General features: G+C 52.6%; 1 protein-coding gene across 12 annotated transcripts in view; it reads left to right on the top strand.

Moving 5' to 3' along the window:
* Positions 1 to 17,341, top strand: part of Abr (ABR activator of RhoGEF and GTPase) — a 146,983-nt gene that overhangs the window by 117,856 nt on the left and 11,786 nt on the right. Inside the window, exon 1 of one of the 12 annotated variants that reach the window (XM_090350504.1) lies at positions 7,123 to 7,310. The exons of the other annotated variants lie outside the window; for them this stretch is intronic. Within the exon in view, the coding sequence (XP_090206630.1) occupies positions 7,149 to 7,310 (162 nt within the window). The 5' untranslated portion in view covers positions 7,123 to 7,148. Of the gene's footprint in view, positions 1 to 7,122; positions 7,311 to 17,341 lie in introns of those variants that run through there. 12 annotated transcript variants of the gene reach the window in all.

Genomic DNA, 17,341 nt, shown 5'->3' with positions numbered 1-17,341 from the left:
CCCTGGCCGGCAGCCTCTGTGGCCCAGGTGTTCCTCATTCAGAGAAAGGAGACAGGAAACATTCAATAGAAAGCAGAAGGAGGCTAGGCCTCCCTCCTCTCTGCTTGGGAATTCCACCTTGGCAAAAATGCCTGGTGTCTTCTATAGGCCCACCTCTGAGGGGTGGGTGACAAGCTGAGCCAGTCCAAAGCACCTTACCACCAGAGGCTGCCGCTTTGTCTTCATAGAAAGCTAAAAATCTCCAGCTGGGTGTTTGGTCAGGTGGTAAAGTGCCTGCCTAGCATGCATGAAGACCCAGGTTCGATTCCTCCAGTACCAGCCAGAAATGGTTCTGTGGCTCAAAGCCCAAGGACAGTGCTCAGGCCCTGAGCTCAAACCCCAGAACTGTCAGAAAGAAAGAGAGAGAGAGAGAGAGAGAGAGAGAGAGAGAGAGAGAGAGAGAGAGAGAGAGAGAGAGAGAGAGAGAGAGAGAGAGAGAAAAGAGGGAAGAAAGAAAGAAAGAAAGAAAGAAAGAGCGAGCTAAAAGTCTCATCCCCAGTTTTGTTTGTCTCCCAAAACACCTTGAGATGAAGAGACACCCCTCAGGTGGGCTCGCCAGCTGCCCCTGAGCCTCCAGCACCTGCAGACTACACAGGAGTTCCCAAAGAGCCAGTCCACCCCTGGCCCTGGCATCCCATAGATTGGGATTGGGGGTTGAGCACAGCCTTAGACACAAGAGCCCAGCTGCACTGACTTCAGGAGAGAGCCCAGAGTGATTTGAGAGCCAGGAGGACCCAGAAAATACCATCCTGTTTTACCCGATGAGATAAGTGTTAAGCCTATTTATGTGGAAGTGGGGTGGAGAGGAGACTGCATCCACATTGCTGAGACCCACTGTTTTCCCAAGTAGGAAGAGAAGTAGAGATGAGAAATGTGTTCTGGATCTAGGACTGTGACCCAGCAGTGTCCTTAAAAAGCCCCAAAGCTCCCTGACCTCCATACCTCCCCCACCCAGAGCCAGTGCCTTGGTCAAAGGAAATATGTTCTCATGAGAACTGTCCGCCTCCCTGGAGTCCAGGCAGAACTGCAGGTTTAAGCCAGAGACACTGGAAAGAGGACCTGGGGCTTCAGGCTCTGCTTAAAGAAGTTGGGAACTTGCAGCAGGGTCTTACTGAGCTCCAAGACAAGCCAGGGCTAGAGGATCAAGGAGGGGTGAGCAGGTAGGTCCCATGTACCACTTCTTTAGCCAAGAAAAGAGGTGTTTTAAAGACTTGTTTGGCTCAAGCTCCCCATTTTACAGGTGCAGAAAGTGAATTGAAGATTCACAGTTGCCAGGCAGGACGGGGTCCAGCTTTCCGGACTGCCCTGGTCTTTGTTCTGGTCACTTTGAGCTCATGGTTAGTGGAAGGGAGTTGCTCAATAATACTGGAGAGAAAGGACAGGGCGGTTCAGTACACCCTGCCCTGCCCTACTTTCAGACTCAGCCCATCTGTAGCATGTGGCCTAGGAAGTCCTGGGTAACCTGAGAACATTCCCCAGGGACCCCTGCCCACTTCCCAGGAGACCCTGGATAGACCCTCCTTCCTGCACCAAGAAAGGAGCAAGCAAGTGTCCAGGGGGTCCCTAGGCATGCTCTCAGAGGCAACTGGTGTCCTAGGATGGGGAATGAGTTAAATGGCATAGATAAGGCGGGGGTGGGGGGGTTGTTCTGCCTACTTAAATGGGTTTAGTTTAGATAAGCAAGATGTTCCCAAAGGCTCAAATGGATTTTCCTCCCTTTTCCATGACCAAATGTGCCATGAGAAACACCAGCAATGCCAAGGATGTCCTGTCCACTCAGTTCTTCTGCAGTGGATGTGCTCTCAGGCTATTTCAGCCTCTTCCCCCACCCCCATACTTGGGTTTTTACTCTGGCCTCACACTTGCCTGGCTTACTTACTCATTCATCTGGGGCTCTACCTCTTGAGCTATACCTGCACCCTTGCTTTTTGCTGCTTATTTTCAGAGGTAGAATTTTACAGGCTTCTCCCCTGCCTCACCCACCTTCCCCCACCCCTCACCTGGGCTAGCTTTGAACTGCAGTCATCCGAATATTAGCCTCCTAAGTAGCTAAGATTACAAGCATGTATAATGGGTGCCTGGTTTAGCCTCTCTGGTCCACCTAGAGTCACCACACGCTTCACTTGGACTGAGGAGTGAAGCTGGTTGTTGTCGAACCAAGGCAGGCTTCCAGGGAGGAGGGAAGAGTGCAACTCACCTTACACGGATTTGATGTGAGCCAGGGAGCAAGTAGTTTTGCATCCTAGCTGCCTTCTGTGTTTATACAATAGACATCTTAAATCTAGAGTACCCTGGAACCCAGTTTCCAGCCGCACCCTGGACATCTAGCTATAGCAACCAATAGCCACTTATCTATGAAGAGTTAAGGATTTTAGAGCTCAGATTGCTGCAGCCCCACACATAGCTAGCTATATAGGATAGACCTCTGGGTAGCTCTGGGCCTTGGGACTGATTGCCTAGAAGAGCCCCAGTTTCTGTCTAGTGATCTCCTATTAAAGGAGGGTCAGGGAGTGGTGGCCAGGACTCCCTTAGATTGAGTTAGACTGTGAGCCGGTATGTAGTGGGTATCCATTCAATGATGAGTGAGTAAATGAATGGGTGAAGGCTCATCTCTACTGTTGACTGCCTGATTCCTGTAATGGACTGTCCTGCCCAGCACCCACAATCCTGAACTCCTGTGCATTGTCCTGCCTGCTTCTCTCTCTGCCTAGAAGTACTTGTCTTCTAGTAGAAGCTAGTCCCAGACTTTCTTCACTCCATAGACTCGACCCACCTCGTTCTCCACCAGTATTCTTCCTCCTGGCTCTGATCCTTTTGGCCCACCCATCACTGGCCTTTTCTGGGACTGAGAGGGATGTCCTTGGCAGACCTCATCACAACCTTTCCAGTCCAGTTTTCATCCTCAACTTCTCAGGGTGACTGTTGGGGCTCTCCTCCATATCACTCCCAAATCATCTCCATTCATGGACCTGTGGACTTTGGTCTTGCTGGCGGCTCAGAACCCCTGTTTCCTAGCTGGTCGTCATTGAATCTAAAGGACAGAGGTAAGATATTGGAGTTCTGGCCTGGGCTAAGGGGAAGATGAAAGTTTTTCTGGGAAAAAGGAGGTCACTGCAGGGAAGCGGCAGCCACATCCTGAGGTTCTGAGAACCTTTCTCCTCATGTTCACAGGCTAGGGAGAGGATTTGTCTGGATGCTGTCCCGTCCCCAGCTGTCACCACCGCAGCACTGTGACAGTCCCTGCCTCTCATGACCACATGTCTCAGGCTGGGTATTATTCCCTGTTGATCTTTTTTTCCCCTCAGTGATGCCGCCATTGCTGATCTCTTTAGCCTGATTTTACCTCAATCACAGCTGTGTAGGTGGTGGGCACCCCTCCCTCCACAAAGTCTAGGGTCTTACCCACTTCTCTCTAGGGACAACTTTTCTCATCCCTCTGGCAGAGAGCCTAGGGAAGGGGGGGAGGGGAAGATGGGACAGTCCCCCAGGAATGTTTGTAATTCCAAAGGCAGCGCCATCTGTTTGTGGGAGCCTTACCTCCCAGGTTCTGTTTATGCAGACAGGGGGCGCTTACATATCTTCAGAACTGTGTTCTGCCAAGTGTGGCTACATGTACTAGGTGGACACAGGCCAGGGGGATGTAGTCACTTCCTGGGTGGCCAGAGTAGCCTGAGCCTAACCCAGAGATGAGGAGGGGTCCATGATGGGCTATGGGAACTAGTATTCAGACTGTTGCTTTTGAGGAACTGAGGACATTTGTCCCACATGACTCCTCCACCACCCTGCTCCTAGGCCATCCATTTCAAAAAGAAATGAGTCAGACCTTGGGGAAAAGGAGGTAAATTTGTGCTGTCTCCAAGAGAAGGCCCTGGTCCATGGGGAGGAGGGGAAAGATGAACATCTCTAGGGAAGAGCCTCCCAACTCAGCTCCCCATCTGCTAAGGCACTTCTGTCACCATGGAGACCAGTTGGCCATTGTTCATCCAATCAGAACATGCTTTACCCAGACAAGTGTTGAGCCTGGGGTTCCTAAGACAGACAAGTGTAGAGCTTTGAGAACAGGATTTATCCTGCCCTCCTTCTCCCACACACCCAACAGTGGGGTGCAGCACACCATTCCCCCAGATTGAACCTATGGCATGTGACCCCATGAGAGGGAAGAGGGCTTTTAGAAAGCCAATAAAGGATCTACTAAAGTTAGCCAGCCAGTGCCTAGTGCCAACTGCGTATCTACAGCAGGTGAATGCAGTAAGCAGTTATGGTGGCACCTTCCCAGATAGTTACACAACCGACCATTGCACGGGGGATTTAGAGGACAGCTGGGGCCTGGCAAGGGGTGGCCTTCCCACAGCTTGGCATACCCCAAATCAGCCCTCATCTCCTCCATGAAGTCATCCCTGAGCCCATCTAAGTAGAAGTAATCTCCTTTTCTCCCAATTTCCCTGGCATTTTATCTGTACTATAGCGATGGTGTAATCCTGGGTTTCTTAATGGCAGAGATGACGCCTCCTCTGTCTGGTTGTGTGTGACACAGAGTAGGTGCACAATTGTTACATGCCAGATGCACAACTGTCTGTCTGGCTCCTGTTCAGACTTGAGGCCCCTCCCTTGCGTTGGCAGCTTTTGATTCATCTCGGTGACTCCCCACCCCTATACCAGGGTCGGCACACAGCCAGGCCCTCCGTCACTGTCTCTTGAGTGGAATGAATGGGATGAGGAGAAGAAGGTACCAAGTCTTGGGGAAAGAAACGAGTTTGGGGATTGCCATGGTTGGGGCCTCTCTTGCTTCATCCCTTACGGAATTTGATGAAGACTCTTCATAGGTGGCACCCAGATGCCATGGAGAAAGCAGATGAGGGATAGGTCAGGTAAGGTCACTTGAGTCTCAGTTGGTCCAGGGACTCTAGCCAGGCCATTGTAGCTTAGCCCTACTTCATCTACAGTGGTCTTGAATGTGAGGAGGGTTTGTTTGACCTTGGCAGCCCAGGCCATCTCCCCTGTGCAGAAAGCCATGGACCTTGGGGAGGTTTAGGACTGACCCAGCTCCCCTAAATGATGGACACCCAGAACTCAGTCTCTGGTTCTAACCCCAAAGGCCTCACCTCCACCCCCCAGGCAGGACCTGAACTTGCTACTGTTGAGTGTCCTTCCTTCAAGGTGAAGGGAGTTAGCGCTGGAGTTTGATTGACATCTGCTCTCAGCCCAGCCCATCCTGGCCTGGGTCAAGTTGCTTGACTCCAGGGCATCCTCAAATGTAAAATGAGGGTACTTGTTCTTCATAATGCTAGAAGAAGGTTGAATTAATCCTTGTAAAGGTTTCAGCACAGGGCTAAACACTCAGAAAACCAGATAATTCTTGATTATCTCTGTAGTGAAGTTGCCCTTTTATCAGAAAGCTCCAAGGGCTCACACATAAAATAGGATGACACCCCACGAGGGCATTCCAATGCCAAGGACTAGCCTCTGTGCCCTGAACCACCAAGCAATGTTCTGACCTAGCTCTTTGCTGAGTCCAAAGAGCTCTGCCACCGCACTTCAGCCAGGCCAAGAAAGTGAGCTGCAGGGGCTTAGGAGGGACCAGTCACCGGCTAGCTGCAGCTACGTGGCCTCCCCAAGCCCAGTTCTCACCACTGTCACACAAATGCCATCAGCCACAGGGAGCCCTGTGCATAGGACCTGTTCATCTTGACACCATGCAGAGACTCCTTCCTTCCGGTGCCGAGCCTTGCAGTGATGGAATGTCCCAGGTATCTGGGCTTGAGATTTTTCTCCCCTCTCTTGAGTACAGTACTATAACTGGAACCATTACCTTGAGAAAGAGTCACTCTTCACTTTTTTTTTTTTTTGGTGCTGGTACTAAGGGGCTTGAACTCAAGGCCCGGGCATTGTCACTTAGCTTTTTTTTCCTCTCTCCCTCTCTCTCCTCAAATTTCTCTCCTCTATCACTTGAACCACAGCTCCACTTTTGACTTTGATTGTTAGCTCAGGATAACAGTCTCATGGACTTCCCTGCACAAGCTGGCCTTGAACCATGATCCTCCGAGGTCAGGCTCCTGAGTAGCTAGGACCAATGGCGCCCAGCCCCCCGCTCTTCATTTAGAACATCCACTGACTTGTGAGGCAAGGGCAAGGCCGTACACTCTGAGTTTCAAGGTGCCCGGCACAGGCATGTGGTCACTTGTTCCTCTGCAATTGGACATCTTTTCTCCCATGCAACAAAAGCTGTTTTTGGTAAGATGCTCAAGGCAGGGCTAGAAACAGCCTTGGGTCCACCCCTGCTGGACACCTGTTCCCCTAGTGGCCTGTGCTTTTGCCCTGTCCCTGGCAGGGTGGTAAAGGGGTCTGGCCTCCACCCTGGAGACCCTTGTCACTCTTTCCATTTACTGTAAGAGGAGGTGTGAAAGTGCTGGTTCAGAAGTCTCTGTCCAAGCTGACATTGAAGGAGGTGCCTTGGGGCTGGAGTTGGGGGTGAAAAATAGAACTTCAGGGCAGCTCCAGTCCTTTGCAGGTGAAGAGGATCACTCTTCGTGGCCCAAAAGCAGCTTTTGCTGAGAATCCCAGCCGCAGAGGCCCCTTCTGGCTTGGCCCGGACCCTTCCTGAGACTTCCCAGGCCTCCTGGAGCAGCCTGGTGGTGAAGGAGTTAATGCAAGAATCTAGGGGGTCCGACTGGCTTGTGTTTCGCAGCTTGTCAAACTTTATTTAGTAGGGGCTGGGGAGAAGTGCCAGCTTGCCAAGAGTTAAAAGCCCGGGGTAGGGTGTTTTTTTTTGAGGCGGGTGGCTCTAGCGCCCCCTTCCTTCATTGGGGCGGGAGCACTCTGCAGACTAGCACATGCACTGATAGCCAGACCACAGGCAGAGCGGAGACCAGAGGCTGCGGGAAGGTGCCGGGTGCCAGCCGTGCTGTGCTCCCTGCGAGGGCTGCAGTCTCCAGGGAGGGGAGGAGGGAGGAGGAGCACGTGGATGCAGAGGGAGGAGAAACCCGAGCACTTCCAGGGCCACTAGACTACAGTCCCGGCTGAGCGCTGCGCAAAAGCAACCTCTCCAGTGCTGTCTGCGCCTCTCCCTTCGTGTCCCAGCTCAGAGCTGGCCCCACAGGCTGGCCGCCGGCATGACCGACATCCTGCCTCAACCCGACTGCAGCCTGAAGGCGGTGTGTGAACCCCTGGAGCGCTGCTGCCTGGATCAGCTGGAGGACTCGGGGAGCAAGAGACCCCTCAACACAGGCGCCCGGCTCTGGGGCCGAGTGCGCAGCAAGCTGCTCCGCCACAAGGTGCTAGCAGGGACTAGAGGGTGCAAGGAGGGTTGGCCCAAAGGGGCTTTGGGATGGCTGGGGAGGGGGGTTGCTGCTGGACACTCTCCACCTCTCCACTAGCGCCTTCCTGCCTAACCCCAGGAGCCACTGGGGGCAGAAGCTGGGGGCATGTGTGTGAGTTGGCTCTGAGTGGTTTAGACAATGATGAAAGCTGGTTGCTAACCCCATCCCAAGCCTGGCTGTGTTCTCTGCCTCTGTCCCTGCCTAAGGAAAAGGATTGGCTAGCCCTACTGCCTTCTGAGTCTATACTGACAGGAGCATAAACAGACAGGGCACGGGCTTCCTGGCTCTCATTGTCCTCCCAGGAGCCCTGCGCAGGCCTGACCCTGCCTCCTGTGGAATTGCTGGCTGCCTCTTTGCTGAGGGGGCTCCTCAACCATGACTGCCATGTGAGGGTTCTTTGTGCAAGTTGTGGGGACCAGTCCCACCAGGGAGGAAGGGGATGTGTTGTAGAGAGGGAGTGCTGTCCCAAGTCTGGGGGGACTGTAGACTACTTCCTCAGGGACCACCCCGATGACTGCTGGTTTGATGCCAGCTGTCATCAGTGTGCCAGAGGGTTCCTGACCCCAGCAGTCAGCTTGGACCAAACTATGCCAGGGCAGACTGCCTGTCTTGTCTGCAGCCCCAGACCTGAATTGGGATAAAAATCTGAGATAGAAGCTGACTGTCCTGCAGCTGGGAAGGCTGCCTGGGGTCTGGCTTTGGTCCCTGGCATCAAGCATCCAACGAAGAGCCAGATTCAGTGCCGAGCATACAGTAAATGCTTGATAACCCTAATAGAGCAAAAATCAGATGCCAGGCCTGGCTGGCCAAGGTCATGGGCTTTCTTCAAGTTAGTGATGAGTCTGTGAGGAGGATTTCCACACTCTCCTGTAGCTCAGAGGAGGCCTCTGTATACAAGCTGTGCTTGCTAACCAACACTCAGGACCCTGGTACCTGCCAGGGGAAGTGATCTTGGTCCCATTGGCTCTTAGGTTAGTTTAATCTCTTGCCAGGGAAGAGTACTTGACCCCTCAGAGGTGACATCAGTCCTGGAAAGTGCTGGGCAGGGCAGCAACTTGAGCCGTCCTGCTTTGGCTTCTGTTTCACCTTCTACCTCCCTGGGGACCAGGCTAGCAAAGCCCTGATGGCCCCGGTTGCTAGCAGAGCCCCTCTGTGCTGAGGCAGCTGTCTGCACCCGGCAGTGTGGAGCCATCCCCTCTCTGTCTCCCTCTCCCCACCCTTGCTGAGGCTAGCAGACAACAGCCTGAAGCTCACCAATCATTCCAAAACCTAGAAGGTGGTAAGAAATTCCCCCAGCAGGTTCCGGGTCCTGCTATTTGGGGAGTGGAGGCCAGTTAGACAAAGCTTTTCCAGTTACGTTATTCTTTGGATGAGGCCTGGCAGGTAGGGATAACATTTTAAACCCTGAAGCCCACACTTCTAGTTCATCCTTTCAAGTGTGGCTAGCAAGGTTGAGAAGCCACTTGAGGAGTTCTGGCTGGGTTGGTCTGTGGTGGCATCTGACAGCTCCAGGTCTTGATGATCCGTGAAGGAAGGGGCTAGAGACAGAGCTGGCCAGCCGGGTACAAGATCACTGAGGAGCAGATTGCTGTCAGTGTAGCTGCACAGTGGGGCTAGGGCCAGAAGGCCCTGTGTAGTGGGGGTGAATCTGTCCCCTAGCACATACTGTGGGACAAGGTGTGTCAGTGTCTGAGACACCACAGCTAACAGAGACTTCCTCCCTCCTGTGCCTGCCTCACTGTTCACACAGGCTGGTATATGTGCAGGTGGGGATAAAGCCCACTGCTCCCTTCCCTTCCTGCCCCAGCCATTTTTATCCTTTTTCTTTCCAAGCAGCAGGCTCACTGCCAGTCAAGAAGGCCAAGGATTAGGTGTAGGGGTTTCGGTGGGGTGGGGAAAGGGGGTACCCAGCTTCTGCCCAGCTGGCAGGAAAGACTCCCTTATTAACACATTAACTAAAAATTGGATGTTGTGGATGCCTAGATACCTGTAGCCACCTGTTCCCTTTTAACTAAAATCATTAAAGGCTGGAGGGGAGGGGTGACTCATCCAGGGACCCCATGGTGTTGTAGCTGAAGAGTCTGTTCTGATGGAAAGATCCCAGCATTAAAACCAAGCCTTTGAAAAATGTAGAGCTAGTGATCCAGGAAGCCTCCAGCTGCTGAAGGAAGGGAGGCAGACACCATTTGTAGACTTTCCTAGGGGTCCAGGAAGGCTGAGTTGGGCTGCTCTTATCCCTAGGAGAGTTCTGGGGCAGAAGCCTTCTTCTGGCCCCTGACTTGGCAGTTGGTTTGTTGTGCAAGCATTTAGCAGAGGAGACACGTGGCATTTGGGTTTGTGAGTCCTGCCAGCATTCTTGGCATTTAACTTGAATTTGTACTTTCCTTTTCCTTTTTTTTTTCCCACCTCAAGTCATACTCCAGTAAATTGGGCTCGGTGGTTTGCCCTTCCTTCCGTCCTGCTTGTATCTAGAGCCTTAGGATGAGCTTCAGAGGGGAGGGGCTGATAGGAGAATCCTATTCTCAACCCTGTAACCTCCACAGGTTTTTAGTGGGGACCACAGAGAGGCTAAGAGGCTCAACGAGAGGCAAAGCCCAAAACATATCTGGTAGAGGAATCAGGTCCTTGACTGTCTCCCTGCAATCAAGGCAGGGCGACCCAGAACCTGGATAAAAGTGGGGACACAGGCTGAACTGATAGGATTCAAGGAACAGAAGAACTAAGGACAGCTTCTCTGTTCCCTGGGGGTTGCCTTGGGGGTCTGAGAAGTCTCTACTCCCACAGCACTTCTCTCAGGAAGTTGGGGAGGCGGTACTGCTACGCTCATCTGTTCTAGGATAACCATCACAGCCCCTGCTTGCAGACTCAGAAAGGGTACCCAAGGAAAGACAGGATAGTGATCCCTTTTGGGCTCCCACTTGTCCATGGAATCAGTGCTTAGGATGATTGTAGAAGGTCCCTCCTTTGTTATATTAACTGCTAGCTCAGGTGAACTTCTAGCCCTCCCAGGTGTGTGTGTGTGTGTCATTTAACTTGACACGTGTGTGTGTGTGTGTGTGTGTGTGTGTGTGTGTGTGTGTGTGTGGTGGAGGGGAGGGCTCTGAACTCAGGATTCAGGCACTGTCATTGCAGCTTACTTTTGGCTTTTTTTTTTGGTAGTTTATTGGAGATGGGGGCCTCAAACTATGCTCCTCAGATCTCATCCTCTTGAGTAGCTAGGATTTACAGGCATGAGCCACCAATACCACACTTAAGTTGACAATATTTGACAGCATTGGTTTGCAAATGACATCATATGTCCATGCACTGGCTGTTCTGCCATTGATGGAACCAAAGTGCTGGAGTGAGATACAGATGTGAGTCTGGGAGCATGGCCTAGATGGTAGAGTACTTATCAGGCTCAAGGCCCTGGGTTCAAGCCTCAGTACCAAAAAAAATATAGGTTTCTTGAGCTTATTCATTCATCCTCTGGCTTCTGGCATCAAGAAAGATCTTGAAAGCCAGGTGTGGTTGCCTATACCTGTAATTCCAGCACTGAGGAGTTGGACATGTGGTCAACCTGGGTTCCATCATGAGATCTTGTTTTGAAAAGTCAGAGAGGTGGAGGAAGGAAATCTTGAAGCCTGTTACAATAGAAATATGCCTTGGCTGTAGCTGCCTTCTACTTTGTCCTGCCGCTTCCTCTCCATCCTCAGAGGGAAGGAACCTATGTAGTGTCTTCACCATTCACAAGCCGATCTTCAATCTCCCACAGCTGCAAGCAAAAGATAGCATGCCTCCCTCGAGATGTGGAAACACCTACCATGCGCCTGCCTCCTACTGGGCCTTTGTGTGGACCTGGGTTGTAGTCTGACTGGCAGGTGGAAAGCAGGGTTAGTGTGATCCCCACATCTCACTGCCACAGCCACTGTGGTTCCCACAGCACTTGCCACAACCCATGGGGAGGAGACCTGGTTTAGGCCCATGTAGGTGGTCTCCCCACCCCAGTGCCACCCCCTTCTCCCATAAGGGACCTCCTCAGGGGCCCCCTAACTCCAGAGCAAGAGGAAGTGCTGTATCTGAGTACACTCCAATGTACAGTCTCTGGTGCACAAACTCCGTGTCATTGCAGAGCAGCTCACCAGGCCTCACAGTAGAAATCCTTGCCCTTAGTGAGCTTTTCCAGGCATTACTTCTTGGCACCTGGGGAGGTTGAATGGGCACTGGCCTTCCTTGGCATCTCTACATCCCACACACAGCTTGGCTAGCCAGCCCTACCGGGCTTGGTGCCCCAGCTTTTGGATGGCTCTGGACCAGGAGAGCTGATTACCTGCCAGCTAAGGTAGTTCCTGAAAAGCCAAAGTTGCCCAGGCCCAGGTTTGCAGTAGTATCCAGAAACCATGGAGACCCAGGCCCAGGAGAGAAACTATTTTGGAAGGATTTCAGAAACTTCTAGAGGTGCTCTGAGATATGAATGAAAGAATTCTGGTCTTAGGGTTGGGGGGGATGGAAGTGGAGAAGCCCAACCCTCTGCTATGTGACCCCGATTTGGGGAGCTGGTCAGCAGACTATTTAGCTTCCTGTCTCCAGTACCATGTGCTGAGCACAGAAAGGGTGCTTGCATTCTGGCCACTTTCTTATGCCCTATAGGTGCATACAGCACCTGCCTACTCCTGGGACCTCTCTACCTAGTACTACAAAGAAAGACAGTGCCAGTCCCTGGGTCCCAGCGAGCTTGGCACCAGGCCCTTTTTCTTAGCCCCCAGGATGAGTTATGGAAAGGTGGGATCATGGGAGTTGCTCTTGAGCTTCTGTAAAGCATCTGAGGAAGTTAGGGGCCAGTGGCTCATGCCAGTAATCCTAGCTACTCAGGAGGCTGAAATCTCAGAATTGTGGTTCAAAGCCAGCCTAGGCAGGAAAGCCCATGAGACTCCTCTCCGGTTAACCACCAGAAAAATGGAAGTGGAGCTATGGCTCAAAGTGGTAGAGTACTAGACGTGAGCAAAAAGAGCTCAGACACAGTGCCCAGGCCCTGAGTTAAAATTCCATGACTGATTAAAAAAAAAAAAGTAGGGGGCTTGGAGTTGGAACATACCCTGTTTAGACTAGAACTTGCTCCTGAGCAGAACCTGGAATGATCTGTATCCTGGACAGTAACCCCAGCTGGGGCCAGTGCCCCAGATAAATATAAACCCACACCATGATACCTGCAACAGACACCGACCTCTTTCTCTGTGCTCTAGGAGGTGTCTTCCTTGAAGTACCCCTGGTCCTCAGGCTCATGTGGCAGAGAGGCCAGAACAGTAAGGGAGTCAGGAGGCTCGAGTCCTGGCAGTCCTGTGTGACCCTAAGCAAACCTCTCACTCCTCTTGCTTGTGTGCAGTGAGGCTGTCAGGCAGGATGATCTCTTAGAATCCAGTTCATATGATGGCTTGGCCATGACTCAATATTCCTTTTCCTAAGCCTTAAGCCCTCAGCACACTGGCAGGGTCTGGAGGGGAAAGGCTGCAGGTCTTCCCCTGGGGGAAGGCCAGCTACTCACTGAACACAGAAGAAAAGAGTGGAGGAAGAATGCAGGGTGTCTTGACCCCTGTCCTGAAAGAACCGTGGTGGAAAAAGTACTGCTGTACTTATTGCCCACACCCCAGGATTTCATCAATCCAGGACTATTGGCATCCCCTTCATGAGGGATAGAAAGGCATCCAGGCAGGAAGGCAGGCTCTGTCTACAAAAGGAGAGTCCATAAATAAATGACATTTCAGATCAGATGAGTGTTAGAAAGAAAGTGGGGAACCAGGTATGCTGGTGGCTTATGCCTGTAATTCTAACCACTCAGAAGGCTGAGCTGAGGATCATAGTTCAAAGCCAGCCTGTGCAGAAAAGGCTATGACACTCTTCAATTGCCAAAAAGCCAGAAATGAGGTATGGTTCAAGTGATAAAATGCCAGCCTTGAGGGAAAAAAACACTCAGTTCCTGATTCTAAGCCCCAATACCACAAAAGAAAAAAAAAAAGGAGAAGGAGGAGGGGAGGGAAGGAAGGAATAGAAAAGAAAATGGGGTAATAGATTAGAGAAAGCGAACTCCTTTTTCCCCCAAGTGGCAATGCACATGGATCCAGGCCTAGCCCGGGATGTAGGAGGATCATTTTTTGAACTGAGAGTCACATGTTGAAGATTAAACAGTGAACCCTAGGCAAAGGAACAGCAAGGTACAACATGAGTGTGTTTGGAGGCAGGGAAAGTGTGGGAATTAGTTGCATGCAGGAACAGTACAAGATTGCAGAAGGGCCTTAAGGGCCACCAGGAGTTTGACCTTTTCCCAAGTGTGATGGGAAGCCACTGGCACACGTCCATGCCGTATATGACAGCAGTGCATTCTGAACATGAAGGGAGTCCCACACCTCTTTCTTGGGCTTAATGTTCTATGAGGAGAGTACAATCTTTATCCACACCATTTTATATAAGAGGAAACCAAAGCTCAGAAAATGATCCATGTGAGGTCACAAGAGCTAGTGTCATATCCCAACAACTCAGCCATGAGCACAAGCTTTTGCCCTTAGCACCACCTGCTTCATTGCCTCTGAGAAGGCAATCCAGCACCCATTTGGGCTCTAAGGCTACTTCTCAGGACTGGGTATCATGATGCCAATTTGAGGTTGAAGGAGTTCAGGGCTTTGCCTTGGATGGGAGCTTCTAGAGATGCAACATTTCCGTCCATCTGCCTGACATGCTGTGTGTCAGTAAGCACGTGGTTGCTTTCTTCGTTTTCTCCTCCCTCCTCTTCCTCCTCCTCCTCCTCCTCATTTTCCCTCTCCTCCTCCTCCTTCTTCTCCTTCTCTTCCTCCTCCTCCTCCTCCTTCTCCTTTTGCTGAGGATGGAAGGGCCTTGTGCCTGCCAGGCAAGCACTCGGGTACTGAGCTACATTCCCTGTGTGGTGGCTTTTGATGCTGTGTAAGTCGGTATGAGACTCTGAGCATCACTCAGAGCCCCACAGGCTATAGAATTGCTGAGGTTCCTGTGTTTACCAGCAGTAAGCCCTGTCCCCAGAAAGTGTTCCTGGCCTGTGCAGGGAGTGAAGTTGGTTATAGAAGAGGACTTTGTAATTCTGATCAAACTGCAGCAAGGAGGCCTCTGAACCCACGGTCCTCCTCATGGCCCTTGGCCTTCTTGTCCGGGATTGTGACTTCTAAGAGACCCCGTCCCCTGTGCCTGAGGTTGCTGGGGAATTGTGTTCACACTGCTTTGGCTCTGGCCTGGCTTCTACTCCAGAGTGACCCACCGCCCCTGCCCTCACTTCCCTGGTGCCCCTTGTGTGCAGGCAGGGCCACTTCTTTGCTTTTTTGTGCATAGTCTGGCCCTGGAGCAGTTGCCGGGCTGCCTATGGCAGTGAAGGCCACGGCTGACGAGCAGCTGTGAGGGACAGAACTGTGAGGGACAGAGCTATGAGGGGCAGAGCTGTGTGGGACAGAGCTGTGAGGGCCAGAGCTGTGCTGGGCTGCCGTCCCAGCCTTAGGGGCCCCAGAAGGAGCCCAGATTTGAGTTTTGTCTACCTCCCCTCAAGGTCAGCCTGAGGCTAACAGTGCAGGGCACACAGGGAGGGCCAAGCCTCGGGGATGGAGTGCTGGGGAAGGCAGTTGCCGTGGGCACTAAGAAGCCAACCTGGCTTCAATAAAGGCCTCATTCAGAGCGGCTAAACCTCTTCCATATGTGGCCTTAGGAACTTCAAAGTTCTAGGAGGGGGAAGGGAGGCAAGCAGAGGCAAAGTGGCCTCATGGGGTGACTTGGAATACACAGGCAGCCGAGCTGGTCTGAGGCCTGGGAGTGGGCAAACTCCGGCCATAGGGCACTTCCAGGGCAGCCTGGCCAGCCCCGCTGTGCCTATCCCGCAGAGCCAGAGCTGGCTTGGCCTTATGGTGGGGCTGCCAGGCCACTGGAAGATGAGGTGACAATTTACTGAGCCTGACCCTGGGCTTTTGTGACCCAGTTGCTGAGCTGGAAGCCAGGATGGAGGGCTGATGGCTCCTCCCTCTCCCCAAGTCTCTCAGAGTAGCCACGTTGACAGATTCCTCCAGTGCCCTCCTCCGGGAGGGAGGTGAGGCAGGCTTCTGGCAACTCCCCATTCCCCACCGCCCGCCCTGCTGTGCCTGTGGTATGTCCCAATGACAGGCTGGTTCCACGACTCAAGGGGACCCAGCCCTAAGTGTGTGGCTGCCCTTGGGAGAGGGCAGAAGAAAGCCAGCCCAGGATAGCCACTGTGGCCTCTGGCATGGGAGCCACACCAGAGTACCTGGTTCAGGGTCTGGTCTCTCCATGGCCTGGTTCCTAATTCACAGCAGCAGTGCCAGAAATACGGCCGACCTCCTCTGCCTTTCTTTAGCACTCTACTCAATGGCTGGCTTTAGCTAGGTCTTTCTTAAGATCTTTTCTAATGTTCCTGCCAGTTTCTGAGGTGACAGCTTCAGTGTATGAGATGTACTGCCCCTGTTCAAAACACTTCACTTTTACCAACCTCTAATGCCAGCTCTGGGCTTGCAGGGAAGTCCATTTGCCTTCCAGGACAGGAGCAGGACACCAGAAGCGGGGGAACAGCCCCAAGTGGGGAGACGTTGAGCTCCTCTGTGCTGTGGCAGTGATGGGGCATAGAAGTGGGGAGAAAAACAGCTCCAAGAGAAGGGGTGCAGCCTTCAGAGGTGCATCAAGGGATGGAGGTGGAGTCTGGGGTCCCTGCAGAGCATTACCATCCTGTAATCTCCTGGGCACTGCGTGTTGAGATTGCATAGCCTCTGTCTCCCCCTCCACTGAGGCCAGGGGTAGCTGGTCCTGTCGATCCCCAATGCATGTAACGAGGGTCACCACGGGCTTTTGGCTGGTGATTAAAGGACACCATGTAGGGCTGGTGGGAGGGGAGGGGGGCAGCAGAGTTCACCCTCAGCAGGCTGCTGGGCTGGTGATGCAGTCGAAAGCAGAGACAATGGTGGAAAGACTGAGGCCCCACAGATAGGACTCAGGCATGAGTGTGGCTCAATCACCTAGGAAGGGAGCAGTAACAGAGACTCCGGTGGCTCAGGCTCACCAGGTGTCTCCCAAAGGCCAGGCATGGGAGATGGCAGAGGGTAGAAAGCTCAGTCACTCGCTCAGGAGGATATTGAGAGATGGGTCTGGAAGGAAGGTCTGGGACATCTCAGAGAGTGGCCCTGAGAACATTCCTGAAACTCACCCTGTAGAGCCTCAGATCCTCTCACCCCCTGCAAGGCCACTTGGTGCTTCCTGTCCTAAATAGGAGGCCACTTTGTTCTAGAGAAGGAGGCAGCCTACCCCAGCAACTCACAGAATTCCAGCCGTATTTTTCTGGGGAACCTGGTGACTTGGCACATATCCATCCTGGAAAGGCCAGCCATTTATCCCCAGGAGAGGCCAGAATATGTGGCCATGACTTGACCAGGCTAGGTACACTCTTGTGACCTGTACAGTTGTTCGTAACTTCCGCCAAGGTGTTTTGTGGCTCATTTCTGTCTCTTGACTGTGCCCTGTCCTGGGAAACCTGTGGTGTGAAGAGGTGTTTAGGAGCCTCGCACCCCTTCCCAAGCCCCACTTGTCTCCCTCCTTCAACCCATCTGTACCCCTCTCCCAAGTAACTGTTCCTGGGCCCCATACATGGCATCTGCCTTCTGGGACTAGGGGTGTCCACTCAGGTGTCCCTGCACTGAAGTCCCAGGGGCTGGCTCCTCCACCCCAACACTAATCTAATCAGGAAATAGCAGCGTCCACATTTCCCAGGGGCTATAAATAGTCCCAGCAGCTCAGGCAACAACATTGCTCTGGAAAATGTGCCATGTTCCTCTCCACTCCCCACCCCCCTTTTTCTGTATTTAAATGACATCCTGAAATAGACTTGGCTTTGGGAGGCTGCTGACCTCCTGGGGGACAGTGTCCTCCCCGGGGTGCTGAGGGTCCTAGTTAGACCTCTCTGAGCAGGTTCAGGAAACATACCTGCAGCAGGAGCCAGA

The sequence above is a fragment of the Megascapheus bottae genome, chromosome 17, assembly GCF_031878675.1.
Source record: "Megascapheus bottae isolate mThoBot1 chromosome 17, mThoBot2.hap1, whole genome shotgun sequence".
NCBI lineage: Eukaryota > Metazoa > Chordata > Mammalia > Rodentia > Geomyidae > Megascapheus > Megascapheus bottae.
Note: the sequence above shows the minus strand (reverse complement) of the source record. Positions and strands in the feature narration are given on the sequence as shown.